We start from the raw sequence: 24,258 nt of genomic DNA on the forward strand, positions 1-24,258 counted from the left end.
TACCTGTAGCGCCCCGCTCATAACTCACCTGTCAACTCTAGCACCAAAACCCGGGATGATTAAGCACCCCAGCTCCCCAAATCGGACAGTGGGCCAACTTGCTCCTACTTAGCCTCTGTCTAAGAGTGTGGCAAAGTGTGTCTGCCATCCTGGAACAACCGACTCCTGCCTCAATTATAATCCATCCATCCACCTCTCTCTCTCTCTTTCTCTCTCTCTCTCTCTGCTTGTGGTTTGTCTCTGTCCCCTGCTTCACCCGCCCTTTTCTCCCTTGTCTTGTAAAACACAATTTTTCAGGCAGGAACAAATACAACTGCGGAAAATTTGCCATGCCAAGAAAAAGACACGCATGCAAGCAGGCACGTACAAACTCGGAATAATAGAATAGACGAATAGACGAGAAGTAAGTCTGCTTGTAAATGGGGTGAGAGGGGGGGGGGGGGGGGGGGCATGCAGCAAAGGGCAGCAGGTCTGTGTCGAACCCCCGGCCGCTGCCTCGAGGACCTTCAGCCTCTTTACATGGGGCGGCTGCTCTAACCACTGTTCCACTGGCCGCCCCTTTGTGTGAATTTTAATCCTCACAACTACAAAGAAAGAATTTAAAAGTTTCCACAGAACTTTAATATGACGTTATTTACAGTGCGGGCGCGATAACGAAAACCACTGAAATGTCATACTTTAATCTAGTGTGTATTTTTGGCTTCCGAGGTGTGATTACTTGGGAAGATTAACTTGAAGCTCAAGAAAATTACAATACAATAAAACCATTTTTGTCAAAAAAAAAGTCTATCCAGTTATAAGAGGTACAGAACTGAAATAATAAGCAGAACACTTTGCAAACCAAAAGCTTCAAAAGCGTTGTTATGTCATAAGTGGACATCTATCAGACCCTACAGACCTCAATGTGGTAACACTTTATTCCCTCATTTTGTTGACACTCATATACAAATATATCCCAGGTTTGTGCTTGTGTTTGCCATTACATACAAGTCACAGAGCTAGGCATCTGTTTTTTTTCTGAAATGTTCAGTGTAATGGAAAATCAAGTCATATGCATGATTTATTTTTTCAGGCCAACCTGGGTTATCATAATATGTACACTGCAGTGATGTCACATCAAGGTCTAAATTGTTACATGACTATAGAGACGAAAGAAAAGACTTGCATCTAACAGAAATGCATTGAAATTAGACAGACAAAAAGGGTTTGGGGCTATTGAAAATTGTTCTTCCAAGTCTTGGGAATCAGTGAAGAAAGAGAAAAACACTGTGACCAACATACATATTAAAAATGTTTTATTTATTTCAGAGAAACGTCCATGAGCTTTTATCCAAAAATGCTTGTTGTGCCATGCCTCCATGACTTCCAGGAGGCGGCCAGGCAGATACGAGATGCAATACACACACACACACACACACACACACACACACACACACACACACACACACACACACACACACACACACACACACACACACACACACACACACACACACACACACACACACACACACACACACACACACACACACACACACACACACACACACACACACACACACACACACACACACACACCCTCCTCCTTGTATCAGGTTAAGGTTATCTATTAGAGAGTGTGGCCTGTCTTCTGACATCACTTCCTTTCCATTTCCATGTTTAATTTCATTCCAAGGTGCTATTTAAAAATGTGTAAAAATGGAATAAACCATGCAATGAACCCTGAATGTACACCATACAATACTGTCCAAATGAGTGAAGGAGAATAGACACATTGTTCATTACATTTACGCCATTCTACTTATATATACACATTCTGTTTTGGATTTATCATCGTGGATTTATTGTACAAAGTCTCCAAAAAGACACTGCTGTTCAGGATGGATTCTGAAAGGGATATGAAGGCATGGAAGAACGCATTGGAGTAAACCTTTTAACAAGCTGTACATGCATGTAGCATAAAATGTTTTTCGTTTATGATTATGAAATCTACAGTACAAGGTTCCTGTGGTTCCAGGTCTGGATAAGAAAGCTTCTAAAAGCGATAGAAATAGATGAGAAGGATTGTTTGAAAGCCACAGAAGTAAGCAACACAAAACCGAAGCTTCAGGGATAAATAAATGCGGAGATATAAAGCTTGGTGTGATTTGATAAATGGATACATCAATATGGATTGGCTGTACAAGGTCTCTAAAGTTACTGGCTGTATGAGAAATCTTCTAAAAGCCTAAACCTTAACTTGCTTTTAATGAGAAGGAAAACAAAAACAGGGAAGAAATAACCGAATCGATCGAACCGAGTCACAACCTGGGCAGCAGATTTTAAAATAGTACTGTATTGCAGGAAACAATATTTTTTCAACCAGACAGGAGAAGAGGACAGTCTGTTTTTTTGAAGATCTGCAGGCTTATTATTTCAGAAAAATAAATGCTTAGTTTTGTGACCTAAATTTGATGATAATAAATGGGAGGGATATATTAGGTCTAGCGCTAATGTAGAGACATTGAAGGCAAACAAATAGATGATTGTTATTAATCTGTATTCTAATTGGAATTAATTCAAGTGAAGCCCATTCAAAACCCCACTTTTAAGACTACTGTTGTAGATACACATGATGCAGGACATTCACTTCTCCAAAAGCAATCATCTCCTGCCAAAATCTTACATTAACCAAAAAAAAGAAAGTCTGAGAATTCCTCCAAGCCTTCCCTCGAGTTGTGTGTCTCTAACTGACAGTAGCACGTTTTGTGTGCAAATGCATTAGTCAGTCATTTCCTAGTTGATGCCTTCAGGGAACTCATTTTCCATTCCACGACATCCTCCACTCATCGTTATGCTAGCAACCTGATTTCATAACAAGCATAAACAATTTGTCTCCATTGTATTCTCTTCTAACTCCGCCATGACCTTATTCATTGTTCCCCGGGCCTTCTGGGTGTAATGTATGAGCAGCCACACTGCTATGCATATCAAATACAAACCGAGTTGCTGCCGCTCGAACGGGCTGTTGCACTGAGGGTATGGGCCATATACTGTGGGTGAAAAAATGTAAACCAGTTGCAGTCGTCCCATGGAACAGAGGTTTGTGTCGTTTTACTGTTGATTTTCTGTTTTTGGGCCGGCACAAACACAACATTGTCAGGTAAGTCCATTATTCACTGCAGAATGTTTCACTTGTGGAGTTACACAGTACATGACCTGACAAATGAATACATTTCGCTTCTGAAAAATAAATGAGTCTCTCACAAACGCCGGTTCAATAGTGATAATAACTTGTCAAATGCTTCAATTTAAATGAGCTCTTTCTGTTTTATGAAACTCTAATGAAGTTTCTGTGACACATCCCTGCCACTTTTCCTATTATACTCTCACCCTACGGATTCAGGCGAGCTGCAGGTTTTCTCCTATATCAACATTTGACTGATAGCTGCGGTATTGCAGATGTCTCGCTTGAAGCCCCGCCGTTCACAGTCCGGGGGGAAGGGAGGGGTAGGCAGGGAGGGAGGAAAAGTTGGCTGTGGTGCCAAAGTGATTGTGCTTGGGGAATGGTATTTCTGACATTTGTCTGGCAGATAAAAAACACCATCAGATATGAGGAAGAGAAGGTCAGTGTCCCTGCTATCAGATAGCGATGGTTTGGCATCTTGTTTGATGACTCGCTCTGCTTGGTGCGGCTCAGGAGCCAAGAGGTTGGCAATATGGGGAGGCAACGCTTAGAATGTGACTGAATAAAATCCCTCAGTTGGGATGTGGAAATATAGTTTATTTTGCACCCCAAAATGTTAAAATATTGAACTGGAATGAATAAAATCACTATTTACACTGCATCTGTGTCTGAGATGAACAGATAATCCTGAAAATAAATGAATAACAATTGATCATAAATGACCTTCTGCTCAGTCGTCCTGGTTAATCATGCGGATTGCTAAAACTGATTTGAGTCAAGAGGTCTCCCAGAATAAAATCTCCGCGGCCAACTTTCTCTCCCTTCACTCCCTGTGGCCAGGAGCCATTTGTGTTTGGCTTAATCAAATGGAATCGAGCATGGGACAAATGTCCAATCAGAGGGAGCGTGAAGGGCATTCTATTAAATTGGCTGAGATTGTAATGCACGCACATGGTGGATGAAATTTATAATTCAATATCTACAAAGAGTACTGAATGTGCATCAAAACCAGCATATGTATGGCTGGTTAGACATCTGATATGGCCCATGAAAATAGCATATCACCTTTTACAGTGTTTATAAATGATTAATAAATGTAATTTTCATTTGTATTATACATCAGAGATACAAAGGACAACGATTATTCAAAATACTTTGTAGTAACGTAACTTTTCAGTTTGTGTGTCATGCTCTTGTGGTTTATTAAAAAAACCTTTTTTGCTGCCAACTCTCAACGATTTGCCTATAAATTAAAGAAATCCAGAAGATTAACGATGTTACTACTGAAAAATGTTCTGAAATACTTATGTTGAGTCAATATTGTGTCTTCTTCACACTGACAGTACAAGCCAATAAGTGCGCCTGGTTTTACATAATATGTTAAATGTCGATCAATGTGAGGGAACTGAACTGCTTCTCCGCAGCATGCCAAGTATAAGTAGAGTATGAGCTGAATAAAATGCTGTAAAGTCCGAGTTAAGCTCTGCATTAATGATCACCTAGCACTACACGACCCAAGTGGCCATGGTGAATTATAATGGTATGTATTGGGCCTTAAACACACTGTATACCAGTAAAATTAACAAATTAAACAAAAACAAACTGTCATAGATGGCATGATACTGGAATCAGGTTTGCTGGCTCTTAAAGGTTAGAACATCAAGGACTGGAGTATGAAAGTACAGAACAATATTTTGAAGATATTTTTTTCCCTCATTTGTGTGCTTCATGGAAGCCTATTACTATCCACCACCTGGCCCCCAAAAATGGTTCTGTGTGCACTTCTCTGCACTGCCATTGTAACATCAGACGTCCGCAGTGAATATCTGGTCCAAGTCCACACCGCCACATCACAGCGCTGAATAAAGCACAGCGTGAAAGGTGCACTAAACCCAAACAGCAGCCCATACATCATCAGACAATGGCTGCTGGGAAAGCGGCTCCACTAACCCATATAGAGCCAACTAAAAGGCTGTCCAAACACTGTGTCGACAGAGCGGTCTCTCTATACAGGTGTAATGAATGCTGAATATATAGGGGAGCGTCATCAATAACCCATGGCCGGTGAATGAAGCAGCTTCGCAAATCCATATCACGCAATCAACGAAAACCCCACCTGGGCAAGGTGAATGAAAGTGACTGCTGTCAGAGATCTGGCACCAACTTGCTCAGAGCCCTTAAAGTAGTTTGTGGAAGATGCTCTTTTCATCCCATCAGTCAATGCTGTGTTGCATCTGTGCTGCGCTACTTTCGTGGATAATCTGTTAATGATGTTTATGTAGCTTCTGTGTATCCATTAAAGCCCCAACAGCTGATGTTAACTGTTCAGTTCAGCTCAGTTCAGTTCAGTTTATTTTCACACATTTCCGACAAAGACATTTCATGACAAACACAAAAAAAAAATCATAAGGTCTGAAAAAAGGGAATAGGCAGAAGCTAAAGCTTATAACGCCTACCCTTTAAAATACATAAACTTAGGTAGCTGCTACACACAGGTCAAAAAGAAAATGTCTGATAATTCTTTTATTGTTGCTATCAGCATACACTGTACATTTCTTCTGTACCAATTGCTAATGATGTATATGTAAGCTTTAACAGTATGTTTACACAGTAACAATTTACACATTTATGTTTACAATTATTATTTTTATATTTACAGGTTTAAACATTTACCTTGACATTTACCTTGACACTACCTAACCTAAAAGACGGTTATGTTAATCTCCTGAATCTGCCTCTGTGGTTCTCCTCACAGTTACTTAAGGTAAAGCCTTTCTGGCCTCTGATTGGTTAGTTCAGTGACATATGATCCAGGAAGTAGGAAGTGTTGTTGTTGTTGACGTGTGGACGGGGAAAAAGAGTAAAGTGTTGCTTAAGAAAGTTATCCGTCTCCATCCTGCTGTTTCTTCTCCTAAAGAGTGATCCAACCACCACATATCGAACCCTCACGTTACAGATATATATAACACATCCTGATACCTTTGTGGTGTGTTTGCTACGCAGGCCTCACTTCAGTCCAGACTGAATATCTCGGATTTTGATGGAAATTTGTGCAATCTCCGGAGAACAGATTCAGATAGCTTCACTGATCTTTGTTAATCCCTTGAATGCTGCTCTATTGCCTGATTTCAATTTTCAATTATCTGTTAAAATATCTGCACAGCCACTTGATGGATTGCTAAAAATTTGGTACAAACATTAATGTATCCTGAAGACTTAGGACTTTTTTGTCTAACAACGAGCAGTAAAGGTCTCAGGGAAATGCCATACCAAAGGCTCTATGCTTCAATAACTTCCCATTTCTTAGTAAAACAGTTATGCAAAACTATTTCTAAACACTTTGTGCATCACAGAGAATACATTTTAGAAATCAGCACACAAGCTGCCAGATACCAGATGTCGAGGGTGGAGGTATTTCTTATGTTTGGTAAGATTATTGGATGAAAAGGTGATTTTTCATTGTGTTGCGACTTCACCCATATGCGCCTCCGCACTGCACAGCTTTTAAAAATAAACGCCATTAATAAACATTAATCAGGGCGTCATTGTCATAGTCCTCCTCTGTGAAGCTATTCCACAGAGCCACAGCAAACTGATTGTCTCCTGCCAGGTAGCTTATAACACAAACGCCATCCTTATATTATACATCATCCATAACCCCTGGCAGCACAAGCCATCCCTGCTGCTCCTTAGTCTAGCGTCTCTCATTGGATTTGACAGCTGGGCTGGATCAATTGGACAGGCCCTGACTCGGGCTGAATGACAGAGTGTTCCAGACGGCCCATTCTGACTGTCACTTCCCTGAGAGATCACCAGCCACTCCTGCCCACGAATACTAACACAGTCAACACGGCTGCGGTGTGGGACGGGGTTGAAAAGTGTCTTCTCTGTGTGAGTTCTTGGTGTGTATATGTTTGCACAGGGGCCAGGTGAGATGCAGTCACAGCAGCGATTCGGGCGTAAATAAACAAATGGACACATGCACGCACACATGCGCACCCACTCCTTTGTTATCTTCCCCTCCCATTGTTCTTTGCTGGTGACAGGCCAGGCATTGCAGGACATGCAGGGAACCCATTAATAAGCCTAGGACAGTGGTGGCCTGCCAACACCTGTAAACAGGGTTAAAGGTGAAACATTAGCTACCTGCCAGGAAGCGGGATCCTCTCTGGGCTAATACATCTGTCCTTAAACTGACACTGTAATCCCTGCATGTTCCGCAGCAATCGATCCACTGTGGGTGTGTGTCTGTCTGTTTAGGCATTTGTTTGACCAAAATAGCAGTGTGTATGATGCATGACTAGGTTGGAGATTGTTGGGGCTTGAGATTGTGCAAGATGGCGGTTACTAAAGCCGCTACAGAAACATTTAAAGATTATTGGATAATTACATCCCAATGGCTTAGTCTGACCTGCTGCTGTCAGATAACATTTATCATTTAGATGGAAAAATAGTAGAAATATTTCAAGAGATCTTTACAGACTAATTGAAACTATTACATCTAATGGGGTAAGATTCATTTCATTTCATATTTTGAGTTTCTACAAAAACATGTTAACATGCTTTAATGTTCAAAAAATACTTTTTTTTCCTCATACTGTCGGTCTGAATTTACAGTACCATCTGTCTGAAATGCTCTGCTAAGCGCCTGTCTCTTTAAGGCCCCTCCAGAAAAAGCCCAGTCTGCTCTGATTGGTCAGTGTTTCCTTGTCATCCGCTCCTGCTCTCTCAGCACCATCATTGCAGCTGACTGTATGACTGTAACAGCACTGTAGAGGCACCTTCTACCTATATATAGTATAGCTGTGACAGCTTGTTCAAATGCACATTTTCTGAATACAGACTGTGTGCATTTCTCTGTGGATTGAGTGTTTTGATGCTTTCAGAATATTAATATAGCCCCTTAAGCTGCTTTCTAATTAAAAAAAAACATGGAATAATTTTTTTACAATATTGGGCCTTTAAAAAACATCAACCATGAGTGGAAAATCTTACATTCAACTATGCAAGTGGAGCAACAACACCTGGAGAAAAACACAAAAAGATTAATGAAACCTACAAAGACAGGTGACCCCACACACAACTTTCAACAAACAGGAATGTGATTACATTGCTAGGCAATCCTAGTATTCCCACAAGGGCGTACAATGCTGCATCTGATTAAATCAGAGCAGAATAGACGAAGAAACTGAAAACATGAAAACATGCTTCATTCTGATGAGAGGGTGGACGGAGAGATCAGGCAGCATGGGCTTTAAACTCTGCAGCGAGCTGGATCTAAATCTTAATAATGAAAGACAAAACGTTTTCTCATCAAATAAACTCATCTTACTATCTTACACTTTATCCAAATCACATCCTTTGAGATCACCGGTGAACCATTTCCAAACATCTGCTCCATGTTTTTCCTTTTCCCTGTCGTGATTTTAGCCGTACCAGCTTTTACTCGGCTGTCTCTGCTGTCAGAGAGGTAAAAAATAGCAGGAATTAGCAACTTTGTAATGCTAATAGGATTACAAAAACACGTGCAGCAGTGCTGGGGAGCGAGTGGTATCCTCCAAGTACCCTGCTGGCCTGCGTGTGTGTGTGTGTTTGTCAATCTACAGTATCTGACACACTCCGCCACTGCAGATGTTTTCGCTCTGCATATGACAGACTTCCTCAGGGCATAACATCTGAAAACCCTTGATTTGACACACTGTGCTGCTCAGCTGCTCTCTTTCACTCCTATACTGTATGTGGCGTGAATTGCCCGCATCAAATGTCCATAATGCATGTACATCTGTGTGTGTGTGTGTGTGTGTGTGTGTGTGCATGAGCCAAGAGACAGGCATACATGCTCAGAATGTTGAGTGTGTGCATGTGTGTTTGTGTGTGTGTGTTTGTGTGAGTGTCAAGTTAGCCTGCCTTTACATACAGATTGGAGGCACATTAAGTTCCTGTCAGTGATAGCTAGTCTAAGTGGAGCAGAGAGCTGACATGCAGTGTGTCTGTGCGTGTGTGTGTGTGTGTGTGTGTGTGTGTGTGTGTGTGTGTGTGTGTGTGTGTGTGTGTGTGTGTGTGTGTGTGTGTGTGTGTGTGTGTGTGTGTGTGTGTCTGTGCGCGCGTGTGCGTGCTAGTGCATGACGATGCCCTCTGACACCCTCAAATGCAACTGAGCAAATATGCAAAGATGTGATAAGGGTGGGCACACTGCTGATATACAGTATGTTAAGAGAAGTACGAATGCCAGTGTAGTGGTCATAGGACATATAGTGGAGACTGCATCAAACAGATGGATATGGCGTGATGTCACAAGCTAACTCACGTTCGCTCTGTTGTCAAAGATAAACCAAACGCTGGACATTTTTAGGCAACCAAACTGTTATTTGATGAAATGAAAACACACTTTTTTTTTAATGCACAGTGCAACACAGTGCCGTGGATATGCATTAACCTCTATTCCGTTGCTAGCACGGCGACCTGTCAATCGTAAGGTAGCAATAAGCTAAAACCTACCCTGCTTTATCATCCGTTTTACTTTAAATGGGGCCGTAACTTGCAAAATGATCATCATGCTGTATTGAAGAAGGCTTGAAACCTGGCCCGGCCTGCCTGAATGACACAAACAACAATTGGATGAAACCACAGACAGCTGTGACTGGACAGCAAATCCCTCTCTCATTGGTCAGCTTTCGGACATGTGGTTGTTTGCCCCTCCCATTTTATAATAATAATAATAACGATACTACTAATAATAATACAACTAATGAGAGTGATCTTACCTTAGACTACAAGTTTACGGCAATTCCTGGCAGTAATTGGGAGCTGACTGAAACCTACAGTTGGCTGGGAGTTTCACGGCAATTAACATGACAAAATTTTCATGCAGTATGAGTTAATAAATCAAGTGAGAAGTAGGCTCATTTTCTTATTGACTTCTATACAATCTGGTTTCTTTATGCAGCCAGTGGAATCACCCCCTGCTGGACATTATAACTAATGCATGTTTAAGGAACATCATGTTCCCTTTTCAGACGTGGAAACTCTGCCATGTCACCCATACCGTATGTGTAACACGTGAAACAAAGTGTTGCAAATAAACAAACACAATGTTAAATTTACAGTGTAATATTTTGGTTCTGCTTCATGGTTGCCTGAAAAAAAAATCATTTTCTGAAAGGGAAGATGACTCAAACACTTAACAACATGCCTGTCTTCAAGTACTTGAAACTAAATGATTAAAACAGGAAATAATTAATCTGCAGCCTGTTAGTACATTTTCTCCATCTGCTTTTCTGACTTGAAACTTTGCTAACTGGAAAACTTCCGATGTTTGTGTTTTTCTCCACTGCAGATGTGTCGCTGTCATCATCTATACTATGCCACATGGCGTCCAAGCTGCTCACAAAGCAGATTTCTATTATACATCAACACATTGGACTCTGAGGTGGTAAACTGGCCAGTAATGTCACAGCAGTGTGTGTTCACTGGCTGTGGCCGTGCTGATGTGGGTGTATTCTATATATAATATTCTGCCTACACTCTTAAGCTATGCCTAGTTCAATAACACCTGTGACAGACAGCGCTGGCAGACAAATCTCCTCACCTGTATCTGGAGGGCCCGTGGACAGGCAAATGGGCTGACAGTCCATATCCCTATATGACTGATGACTAAAATATATTATATATATTTTTTTATCTAATTTACAGTATATTTCTTGATGATTTCTTTCGTCTACATAACCTTTTAGTATACTGTATAATAATTAGAGATAAGATTGATTAAACAAGAATATTAAAGGTCCCATCTTATGAAAGGTGAGATACCATGTCTTTTTTAAAATTATGAAGCAGGTCAAGGTGCTATATTAATACTGTGAGACGTGAGAGTGCAGATGCAGAAGACCCGGAAATGCTGACCAATCAGAGCAGACTGGGCCTTTTTGTTTTGGTGTCTTAAAGAGACAGGCGCTAAAACATTTCAGACAGATGTTGAAGACAGGTATTTTCAGACAGTATGAAAAATATAATGTGATTTTTTTAACAATAAAGCATGTAAACACGTTCTAGTAGAAATAATAAAAAAAGATATATAATGATCATGATATGTCCCCTTTAAGCCCCTTCCTAGCTTTAATTCTCACAATACCACACCGATTCTTGAATAGGAAAAGAGAAATGTTAAATGATGACAAATACTAACAAATTAGAGTGAAAAGAACATTTCTAGATGTTCCCTGAGGATCGCTTCAGCAACATTTGTGTGCAACATTTTTGGACTAGCTATCAATACTTGCTTTTGGGACAATAACATCATGGGAGCCCACAGTAACTGGGATTGAATTGTTCTAACACGCTCAAGTATGAAATGTATCCAGTAAGAGATGATTTGTTGTTTTTCTGTGGTTCATTCGTTCCACCGCTCAGTGCTCTAATTCCCTAGGTCCCTTCGTGTTTCAAAAGGGTGAGGATCCTCAAGTAAAAAACACTGCCAAGAGCCTAATCCAAATGTGATATGTAAACATATGCGAGCGCTGATCATCTATAGGACCCACGCTGCTGAGACAAAAGAGAAGAGCAATCCTCTGATTTGGCTGCAGTGACTGGGAATTGAAATGAGTCACGTCTCTACATAACAGCGCTGTGGTTGTAAAATTGGATGAATACAATCCTGCAATTTTTAACACGCTCGAGTGAAGAATGAGCAGAATGTGACAAAAGCAAACATGGTTGCAGACGTCATGCTAAGGCTATTTAAGGGTAAAAGCTTAGTGTTTAAGAGCAAAGGTTCAAGTAGTATTACTGCAATGGTATAGTAGATATTTTCTACCATATAAGGATTCAGTTGAGGAAGCAATCATAAGTCTGTTTCACTTAAACTATTGCTCTGTCGGTCATCTGGACTGAGCCTTGGCCTTATTATTGTGGCTCCAGAAAACACTCACTGTATAATGCTAATACAGGACTATAAATCATTCTAATTTGATGGTCCCATGTGGTCAATTCTGATGCAATGCTATGCACTTTAGAATGCTGCATTAAACTAAGCATGACACACACACACACACACACACACACACACACACACACACACACACACACACACACACACACACACACACACACACACACACACACACACACACACACACACACACACACACACACACACACACACACACACACACACACACACACACACACACACACACACAGAAGCCAATAACCTAATCCACCCCCTATTAAAAAGCCCCATATGTTGCTGCATAGAGCTGACTAATGAACCACTACAGAGAAAATGCCCTTTACCTACAAGGTTAATAAGTTATTACTATATAATAACCCATGTGCACACTATTCAGCTTATTTCTTCAATTCAACTGTAGCAAAACTGACAGTAAACACCTTGTGATAAATGGATATTTTGCTCTCTATTTTTTTGTGTTTTGAGTGTTCAATTAATACAGCTGGTGGATTTCCCTTGAAGGCAATACCCAAAAGAAATATCAACTGAAACTGCACTTCTATTCAGCTCTAAAAACATTTACAGCTGGATGGGTGGATAGCAAGTTTTGGTGCCCTTGAGCTGATTGTTTTGGTTTTTAACACAAATTAATAAATGATATACTCACTGTACGCTACTTGCCCACCAAAGACAGTCAGACAAAGTTAGCAACTTGCAAGTGCAGACAGTGAAAACTGTAGCAAGCTAAAGAAATATATATAACTGGTATTTTCCTCAAGAGTCGATGGAAACCAAATCTGTGAGTTTTAAATCGCCAGATGGCCAGAAACACAACTCCAAATGAATGCTAATGTTGCTTCATGTCTGCAGGATATGTGAACAGAGTCCCCAGCAAGAGTGTCAGGCCAATTTGCCATAATGGCCAAACAACTTCTGGGTCCGTCAATTAATGCCATTGGGTCCAAAAGACTTTTACTGAAAAAGAGACGTCTGTAAATCGTACTCCTGTGAACTGATCAGAATCGCTCCACTCCAATCGCATAAACGTCTCTAGTGTGCTTGCTGAATGGGCCCCGTAGGGCAGTAGCAGTGGTGAAGATCCAGGTCATTTTATCCATGGAACTCAAATGTTTTTGGCTCCACGCACCGTTGAGCGAATTTCATAGTAATAAATGACGCTGAATCCAGTTTTCTTTATACATCCTGGTGTAAACAGGCAATAGCTTGCTCGCTAGCCATCCCAACTTTACAGGGCCATAAAATGTCGTTATTATATATTTATTGTTCATTATTATATTGTCGGCCAAAACAAGCAGTTTGAAAATATTATCTTGGGCTCACTATTTCTAAATTAATATTTAGTGATGGTAAACATCAATGGTCTATATATAATACATATACAAATATTTGCATGATGAAACAGTCTCACTTAGTGTGTCACGTCTTTGTTTCCTGTAATACTGTAAAGATCTAAACACCCCAGCTGCATCGGATGCTTTGATTAAGACTGTAAAAATTAGTGAAGCTGATTGTTGCATCAAGGCTGACATTGTAAATAAAGGTCAGCGTTGTAAATATTCCATTTGAGTGGCAAAGAGTTGAAGCATTCAAAAGTAAACATCCTTGTCCTGATTTAAAGCCTGCAGAAAGCAACTATAGGCAACAATAGTCCAAAGAAATGCCTGCAGCCAGAAATCCTGCGCGATGGAAAAGTGCTCTGTATTCAGAACTATTGTTATTTCTCTCCATGATGGGAAAATAAGTGTTGCCCCTTAATTTGGTTCTGAATGGTGAAGACTGACGACAAAGCAACACTACTCTTCCAAATCAAATCTCATGGCTCTACTTTCTGCCTGATTACACAATAACTCTGAGCTGACTGATTGTCTACCTACAGAAAATGCAATGTCGCTGAATAGAGAATTGTTGGACTGGTGCAACCCGATTCTATTCACGGCGGCCGCAACTGCAAAGGGGAGACTGCTAATGGTGATGAATAGTAATGGCCACAACCTCTTAGAATTGAGCTTGTGAAACACAAGGAAACCTGTGCTGCTCAAGAGTTCATTATTTTCCAGTTTTTTTATTTACCAGGGTAACAAATGTCCTCGATCATTTGTGTCTAGGTTGCGATACAAATGTTTTTTTCTGAATTCTAACAAGATTACGCTCCTATCTTTCAGGAAGACGTGTTTCAAAGTTCCCTTTGTCCTGTGAGAAAAGGTTTTTATGGGCTTTGCCTTTTCTTTGTGATTGCCGACAGACAACCAACTCCTCGTTAATGAAAACTTCTGCCAATATGGGCTAGGAAGCCAGGAATTTCACCACATTAAAGAACTCATAAATTACACAATTGTCTACCTCCACCGTCAGGCTAGTGGAAAGGGAAGATAATACGAGTCCCCTGCTCTTTTTCCTGTTTATCTTAGCTGCCTTTTCCCTTTCCTCAATCTTCCTGTGCTGAGTTACTGTCCCTTCGCCTTCATCCCAACCCTTTCTCTTCCACGTTTTGAGAAAGAAGGACTTGAAAGATGAAGAGTTATGGATTTACCAATTGCACCTAATGGCTTACTGTCCCCCAGAGGAGTATAAAGAAATAATTTAGCATATAAAGGGAAGCAAAGGGCCTCATACTGTTAGACGATGCTCTGTGGACCAAGGACCAGTGCTCTTTTGGCAAGAGATGAGAGACTTCATTAGAAATCACCAGGGGTGGACTTTACTAGTGCCTGCAGGGTTCCAGAAAGGTTATTTTCTCCGACTGTTTTACTGACACACTGCTAGCAAGACAAGTCCAAAACGGTGGATGGGTTTTCTAATCAATCTTTTGTTCCAGTTCAAGGCAAAACGATAAAAACAGCAATTTACATTTGATAGAAATTAAGACATCAGAGTGTATTTGTTTCCAGGTAATGCTGGTTTACAAAAAGGAAGGGAACTTACCTTAATACGCAGGAATAGTACCCCACATCGTCCAACTCTGCCGGTCGAAACCATATGGCATCCTCCTCCTTGCTCATCCTCGTTCCGTCAAAACTGATGGGTTCCTCGAAGTCACCATGTCCTGCACTTTTGTACCACATAAGGCTAAGTCCGGCGCTCTGCGCATGGGTGTAGTTGGCCCGGATATATCCATAGAATAATGCACACTTAATCCGTACAGGTTCCCCCAGAAGCACTTTATATTTCAGGTAGTCCACTGACCAGTCCGTGCAGCCTTCCACTAAAAGAGAAGGACAGAGAAATGGAGAATTGAGCTAATTGAGCCAATTCACATAATCATCAAGCCAACCAGAGGCGATTTGTAATCATGAAAAGCCTATGTGGCAACCAGGGCAAGACCACTTTCAGTGCTGGCATTAGTCTGTCAGTTCATGTGCTTTGCCAGCAATCCTTGTACCACAATCAATCAAGACACAGCTTTTTTCCTCCACGAAGCACTGATGCACACTGTCCCCTTTTTCGGTCTCACAAGAACAGACAAACCCAAGATTCTTCCTGGGGTCACAATTCTCCTGTATTTCTCAAGACCCCCCCCCCCCCCCCCCTCGTCATTATCCCAACCTGTTACTGTTTTGCCACCTACAAAAACAATACAGCATCACCAAAATATCAACAGAAAAATGCTGTTGCAGTGTAGGCATTATTTTCATTCTTTAAAAGTCACCAGAATGCAGGAAACAAAGTGTCTGAAACGCAAATTTGAAATATACACGAGATATACTCACCTTTAACACATGACTTTGTAAGTGTGCCAAATAAATTCACAGCTAATGTAAAAAGACAGAGAGCAAGCAGCCATCCTTACAATGTGGTAATATGTGGGTGAAGTGTTTCATCACCTATATCCTTTTGAATATTAAACTCTCAACATATCAATTGTTGCATTCAATCATTGTTCCCCGTCTACCCCTGCCTTCACCTACAAACATTACTGTATTTATATTTGACTCGTGTGTCACCATCTCATACATAAATTTAGTCTACTGGCAATAAACTGTGTGTAACTCCCCATCAATATCTGTTTGAATGGCAGTGATAGCATTCATCTACATTTGACCTGAGAAAAACAAAAACCTGCAGTAAATTTGCATTCTGTTTCAGAAAAGGTGGACCTGATACGATATCTAATAAAGCCCACCAACTGTCAGTCAAAAAAGTTACAAAAATGGAATAATAACTTCATTATTCATGCGCAGCATGCACAGGGATGGGTTTGATCCCCAGACTTATATTCCATCTTTGGGTTTATATAAGATTCATGAGAAAAAACTAATATTAAATTGAGACTTAGTAACTTGAAGTGCAAGAATGGAGTAGGAGTTGAGAGATGGTGTCTCAAAAAACAGATATCTGCGTATGAATGCAGTAATAACAAAAGCTAGATTGTCATTATAGCGGATAATTTCCATAATTACATGAGGGCCAATGCCTCTTTTGCTCAAATGTGATTGGTCAATACTACAAACGGAAACCTGACTGCTTCTGCTACCTTGTCCTGTTGCCTACAGATTCTACATTTCTGTAATATTGAATCTGTTTTTTAGAGATAAGCAAGGGACGAAGCAAGCGACAAACAAAGTCTGACAAGAAAACTATCTGTGGACTTAAGTCAGGGGTTGCAGAGGCTTTAGACACTTTCAATGCAGGTAAACATTTATCAAAAAGTAGATTCCTCTCTTTTTCTTTGTCACTTGGCCTTATAAATGAAAGTAGCAGACTGGGTCCACATCAAATCAAAACTAGCTCTCTGCCAGCTTCGTCTAACCCGATCCATTTTCTCCCCTTCCTGCTCCTGACATCCTCTTTTCTCGCGCCTCACCTCGCTGCATTGCTGTTCCTTTAAAAACAGCTGGCGAGCACAGCTGCCACAGACTCAACAGGCTTCACTAATTGAGCCTCTATAAATGTTTTATTTACCAAAGAAGCAACCCGACCGCCAATCAGCGAGGTGCAGTGTGTGTGGCAGTCATTGGGAGTAACAGGGGGAGGGATGTTGGCGGGGAATTAATTAAACCATGCGGATTGGTGTTATTGTATTGCATTGTGTGGTACTGTAAGGGTCATGCTGGGGTGGCAGCAACAAAACTGGTGGGCAGGGAAGTGCAGCAGGGAAAGATGAAAAATGGAAAATCAGACAATTAATAAAAACTTGCCGTAACAACTTATAGTGTCAATCCATCAGTCAAAGACCAAAGCAGAAGGATGAAATGATTAAATTAATTTGCGCAAAATCAAATTACTACAGCATATGTGGGGTAAGCACAGAAAAAACTAATTTTCATATTTTGGAAACAATTGCCTATAGGTGTGAATGGTTGTCTGTCTCTGTTCGTCTCTATGTGCCCTGCGATAGACTGGCGTCCTGTCCAGGGTGTACCCCGCCTCACGCACGATGTCAGCTGGGATCGGCTCCAGCCCCCCGCAACCCTGATGGGGACAAGCGGTTGAAGATGAAAAAGATGAATGTTTGACGGTTTGGTTGATAAATGACTTGAAGGACCCATGTTATACTAAATTTCCTGTTTTTCCTGTTTAAATATACCTGAACGAATGTGGATTGAGCGTTTTGATGCTTTCACAGTCTTCATATAGCACCTTGGTTTGCTTTATAATAAAAAGAAGACATGGAAATCTAACTTTTAAAATGTATTTTTCTTTTATTTATGGGAGCTTGACACGATTGATTATAAAATGAGTCACATATTAATTTTCTGTTCATAGACTAATTTGCATCGTTTTAGCAATAGCTCACTTGAGGATATTGAAAGGCTTTTTGGAAAATACAGTAAATCAGTTAAACAGATGAGGCAGGTTAGTGAAAAAAAACAACATAAATTAGAGCACTTTATCGTAAACTGCTCCTGGAATTCACTTCACATCAAAGACTCAAAATATACAGCTTAAGAGGATTTGAAGGAGAACGTTGCCGTAAAATACTGAATATGCAATGAGTCCCTTAATTTCACTGTTGAGGAGTTTTGACAGCTCATTTTACCTGAAGCTGCAGAGCCGAATCTGTACCATCTTTCCTGATCCGACATGATCCTTAATTAGCACAAATAAGTCGGCGTCCCCGTTTTATGAGAACCCTGCATTCAACGCTTGACATCGCACTCTAAACCTCTTTTTGATTTCCTCAATTAAGTGAGTCCTCCCAGGAGCGAAACAATGAAAAAAGAACCTAAATTGTACAACTAGAGTGAAGAGTGAATAACTAGAAAGAAAATTAGGCAAACACAAATGCAGAAGAAGGCGGCATGTGCTCTGCGAGCAATCCTTCACCACAATCCTTTCCTAGTGATTAAGTCTAACTGTTGCTATGGCAACAAAGGGGTCTATCCTCGCTTATCAAGAACTTGCTAATTAGTTTGTGGATGATAATAACTTGAAGGCTTAAAGTGAGACAACCATAGCCAAGATGGTTTCCCTTCTAATCATTTGTTCTAATTGAGAGTCTGAAGTGTTTTACTCACACAGCTTATAAAAACAGCAGGCTGGTGGGTGTAAAAGGTCATATAAGCAGGCGGTGGCTCACATGGAAAACAAGATTAGTGTGGCCAAAATATACGTGGAGATATCTGATGATTACTCTCTCAGGTGTACATAAACACAAAACACATTCTGTAAAATACTCTTACTTAGGTATTTTTATACCTTGTTACCTCAAAGTTCCCATAAAGTCCAGTGCAACCAGTTCTCCTATGCTGCAATGGTACTTTAAGGTCCCATATTATGCTTATTTTCAGGTTCATACTTGTACTTTAGGTTTCTTCATGAACATATGCATCCCCCCTCGTTGACATTGACTTCAGTGGTGCAAATTCCTGAACAAATGAGCAAAATAATCAGAGTACAAAAACCAATTGACCCTGGGGCTTTAGGTCACCCATATTCCACTGGTTAAAAAAAGTATAAAAAAAAGACTAAACTTCCTTAAAATAAATAAATAAACCATTCAATTGTTAAAAACTCAAGAAGTGGTCATTCTGCTTTTACTTATGACACTTAAGCCCAGTTAAGACCAAATATTTGCATTGAGACGAGTTAAAACTTGCAGCGTGCAGGTCTGCAGCGTTCTGAAACCTCCCAGTTCGCACCGAGGCGAGATGGTGTATCATCTCCATAGCAGCGACTCTCTGCACATTTGTTCTTACCTCCGACTTTTTCGTAGCTGGTTATAATCTGTAGCATTACTTACTTATTGTAGCAGATACTTGCTACAACTTCATTTCTAGTTGGGATGAAACGGCTAAATTACCGTTTTATTTCCCTGATTCACTGCTTTGTTCTGGATTACAGCGCTCGCTCTCATGCATTGTATTGCTCGCTCGACCATCTCTCTCCGTCTCTTTCTCTCTCTCTCTCTCTCTCTCTCACACTCATACTCAATGAGCCTCCATCCAAAATGGCCATTTCAACCAGCTGACAGTTTGTAAGTGACTTGACCAGCGGACTTTGCTAAGACTTGGCTGTTGAAACAGGTGACGTGTGTTACGTTCTAACACCAGCTGCTGGCGATTTGCCACGCTGAATCTCAGGAGAGAACATCAGCCGGTTTGAGTCCAGACGAGACGGGTCGGTTCACACCGCTTCAACTTTCACCTGAAACGTTCCAAAACAGGTTCATTGCGTTGCAAACCATTGGTCTGAACTGGGCTTTAAAGTTGTACTCTGTCTGTTAACATACTATCTATCAAAGAGTTAAAACAGTGGTGATCGATCATATGACCCACTAATGAAAGCCCCTGTACTACTTTAGTTGTATTTGAATGAAGGATGTGAATACTTAGGATAAATATAGAAAAGTTATGTAATGTGCCAATATGCCCCACTGACCATTTAACTTGTTTAAGGGCAGAAAAGTACAAATATTCTTTAAAGTGGGGGTTTTTTGTGCTTTTTGTCTGCACAGGATGTTTTTCTTGTACCAGAAAAAAAGCAGTGAATGCATCACTGCCAAACACACTGCCTGACCCAGTCATTGCCTTCGCCATCAGCATTGCAAATAAACTATCTAAACTTTTTTTCCTCACAGGTCACATTTTCCCTCTTACAGAAGAAAGTGTTATTGTTGTTGTTGTCCAAGTACAAACTATTTGCTAATACACTGTATTGTGCAACATAGTATTAAAGCATCTGCAGAGCTGTTTTTTGGTTTAAAAAAATTAAATTACATACATATTAGTATGCATCTGATAAAAAAAGGGAAATGAAAAAGTGATAAAAAAAGTGAAATGGTTGATTACAACTGAAAACACACGTAACATGTAACAGGGGGTCTTTTCAGCAGTGTACAGTAATTACCACCAGATAAAGGATGCTTGTTAAACTACCCTAAGGCATCCAATTACTGCACATGGTTGTGAAAAAACCCCAGTTTCTCTGAGTAGAAAAAAAATTAAAGCAGAAAAAGAAAATCCTAAATTAATTTCTCTTTAAAGGTGAACTCATGCCCAACAAATTCCAAGGGCTTGCTGTATTTATCTCTAATACTGCCACAAGGTGCTTCCCAGCACCAACATCCGTTATCTTCCACCTATCCTCAAATTGCCCGTTTCAGACTTTTGACAGTGGGTTAATCGTTCGTTTCAGTAAGTGAGGGTGGGGATTCTGCTTTATCTGTTGGCCGGAAACAAACATGGTAGAAAGCCTAATTGAACTCGATTAACATTTCCCAGCTCACCAGATTTCCATTCTGCTGGATCCCACTTGTTGAGGGAATTGGACAATCTGCTGAGTGATAATAACTGCGGCAGCTCTTCAGCGACTGGGATCATCAAGCATAAGCAGCGTTTGCGCCTGCGCTACACATGACCCGTAAGTAAAGAGGGGTAATTCCTCAGTCGCTGGCCCTTAGAGGCCTCCTGGCTCCAAACAGTTCTGTTTGTCAGCTGGAAATATGATAACTGGTAACTGTCAGCTGTCAGTAGGTTTGCCAAATGATCACAGAACAAATGTTTGCGTGTCGCTCTGCATGGAATTTGGGATTTAATAGAGTCCCATTCACTCACACCACAGCAAAATGTGCTCTTCTTGCCATATCCCAATTTAACCGTGCCATTAAACAAATACAGGGCCATTTGTCAGGCCTGTCTTGTTTTTATGTCTGTCTCGTTTGTCTCATTTGTTAAACTGTGTAAAAGACTGGGGCCTCATCCACATGTTTTATGGTTATAACCAAAACTGAACCAAGGATGTGATCTTTCCATGAAACAAAAACAAAATAACTTGGTTCTGATGCCAAAGGGAACTGGCTGCATAGATGCATTTTGTTACATTAAAATAAATTTCTAAGAATCATAACCCAAGGTTAAAATACAAATAAAGAATGAAGTATGAATGCATTAAAATCAAGGTTAATTCAAAGAAGAAGCTAATTCTACTTTCAAGATAGAGGTATAAACCATTATTCTATATTTCTTATATTAATTTGACCCTCACTCTTAAAAGGATCACACTGAATCTCCATGTATCTACTGATGTTTTTCTGAATTTAAAATGCATTATAAAACACACAGTTTTATCGGACCTCTATTTCATTGGCGCTTCTACATATTGGATATATAGGACAGGGTATTCTATCAAATATTAAAAAACAAATCGTGTGTGCAACCGACTGCTGAAACAATATAACACAGATGCGACCAAGATGCTAGTAAACATGCATAAAATAATAAAAAAAATACTATAGTGCATTTCTGGTTAAAAGGGCACCACAATAAAGCTAAACAAATGTTATGTCACCGTGCCCCTGCTCCATTTTACTGTCACTTGAGAACGAGCGTGTGCTCCCTCTGGAGAGGAGGTGATCAGCTCATAAATTGGGTTACAGGTCTGCTAAGGGGTAATCGTATGCAGATTGAGTCAGGTCACCACGGAGACTCCCACAAAGTGTCTGTTCTCTCATAAGCACTCAAGGAGATGGTTCACTACCATTTTTCTCCATAAAAGCCCCAGTGTAATTCAATCAGAAAGGCGCACATGCATAAGACCTAGATTGGATAAACACACAAGCATGTGTGTACACGCACGCACACACTATGAGGTGATGCGACATCAACCTTTACTTGCCCTCACGAAGTGTAGTGTCTTAGCTGGCCTGGCTCCAGGGTCCCTAAAGGAACTTATCAACTTCGCAGCCACTTTTTTTCCAAGGGAGGGAGGCAGGGGAGGAGAAAGATGTCTCGAAATCTTGACCTGCCATTTTCCTCCTTGTGAAAACGCTGTCGCAGCAGAGTGGGTCTCAATTAAGAGGAAAACAGCACTGATGTGTGGGAAAGGTAACCTCTCGCCTGTCGGCATGCAGGAGGAGATTACCTGCATGATTGAAGTACCTCCAGCAGGTTTGAAAAAAGAACGAGTCATCAGCCAATAAAGCAATCAGGCACGGCCTCTGCATGCGAGAGTATGTTCACACATGCACAATACACATACACATATACGCCATAGGACCTCTGGAACAATAAGCAAGACTCAGGCTGTGTGCTTCAACAGAAAATAATCTACTTCAAAAATTGTAGGAAGGGCTGTATATTGTAATGGCACTGCGACAATAAGGAGCTGCAAATGCTAAAATGTGGAGTTATGGGCCATATGGTGACATAAAGGAGAATCTGTAACCATCTGGAAGTGAACAGTGATCTATAAATATACAGAGGGGCCTTGCAGTGCATTGAGAATGTTTTAGGATCCTGGAAATTTAGGCCTAATTAGGCTTTTTTGAGCAGTGGCGGATCTAGGATTTAGGATAAGGGGCCATCAAGGGGCCACAATACTCATACAGGGGCCAACATCTTTGCACACAATCCCTGTTTTTGGTAAGGTGTGTACATTTCACTCACACCATGTTCAAACACTTTATGTAATTAAAAAATAGTTAGTTAAAAAATAATTAGACAGTCAAATTTTACATTATTTTATTCTGTGCATAGACAAAATACTTTTTGACACAGTGTGTGTGAGCCACTCCAATCCAAATACATCATTACTTTAAATCATGTATGACATCCATCATATCTATTTGTTAGACGGTGACAACAGTGAGTAAATGGGGATCACTTGACTTTCCAACAAACTCCAGAAAAAGTTGACTGCCATTGGTTATCAGTGTAAAAAAACTACTTTCCCTGTTCAAACCTTCTTCTTCTTCTTCTTTTGTAAGCTTTATTGATGGTTGACATTCCTATTTGGCTCGTTAGTGTTACTAGTGATTGGATAGGAAATTGCATCCAACAATAATCTGATCATTGCTCTCGGACGAAGGACAGATGACTGGCAGGGCAGGGGCACTTTAGGGGGCCAATGAGATTTCAGATGGAGCCAATGCCCCTGTGGCCCGGTCCCTAGAACCGCCCCTGTTTAAAAACCTTGTTGAATGAAGTGCTTAGTACACGACACAAAGGGACTTGCAAGTTCAGCCAAATGCGGCATAAAGTTATGGCGTTACATTCTTTTTTTAGGAGATAGTTATCTCCTACGTACGAGGTTCGTTTCAAGAACAGTTTTTTTCACCTTGCCTTTCAGGGCTTCTGTAGTATTGTGTAGAATGAAGGATTATTGGAAACCAGACAAGCTAATCTATAAAGTGATTTGGTATAACTCTCTGCTTGTTTGTTCTTAGAAATTACCCTAAAAAATATTGAACGTGGATGTGGATATTTTTTGCAGGGTGACTCCAGCTGCCCAGTTTATTTCATGATTGCACTGACATTTACCTCTTAGTTCCATACATGCAGATAAAACAGTCCCGCCTTTCCCCGTCTCGCCTGCACTTTACTGTCATGACACTTCGTCTTCATTTGTCATTTGTCCACCTCCCCAACTGCCTCTTTTCCTTGACAGCCACTGGGCTGTCATTTATATGCAAATACTCATGTGTGATTGGGGAAAAAAAGACAACAACAAACTGCTTTTCTTCCTATCGCAAAAAATAAACACTACCCCGCAATCTTGACGGCTTCTCCCCTCCGTATCAGATTCAGCTCCACTGATTGGACACGGCCTCCGAGAGAGAGAGCGGTGCCAGCTGTCTCCTATCATGGGTTAAATGTTGACTGGGATCACAGAGAGGTAGCTGATGGGAAAGGGGATGAAGTTGACTTTGCGAGATGGACCCTTGCAGGGAAGAGAATGAGGAAAGAGG

General features: G+C 40.7%; 1 protein-coding gene across 1 annotated transcript in view; it reads right to left on the bottom strand.

The window, feature by feature from the left end:
* LOC310964561 (interleukin-1 receptor accessory protein-like 1) overlaps positions 1–24,258 on the bottom strand; it is a gene marked incomplete at its 3' end in the record, with an annotated part of 230,641 nt that overhangs the window by 132,549 nt on the left and 73,834 nt on the right. The window contains exon 3 of the mRNA XM_083937738.1: positions 15,057–15,336. Within this exon, the coding sequence (XP_083793864.1) occupies positions 15,057–15,336 (280 nt within the window). The remainder of the gene's footprint in view (positions 1–15,056; positions 15,337–24,258) is intronic.

This window comes from Echiichthys vipera, assembly GCF_963691815.1.
Source record: "Echiichthys vipera genome assembly, chromosome: 23".
Classification (NCBI taxonomy): Eukaryota; Metazoa; Chordata; class Actinopteri; order Perciformes; family Trachinidae; genus Echiichthys; species Echiichthys vipera.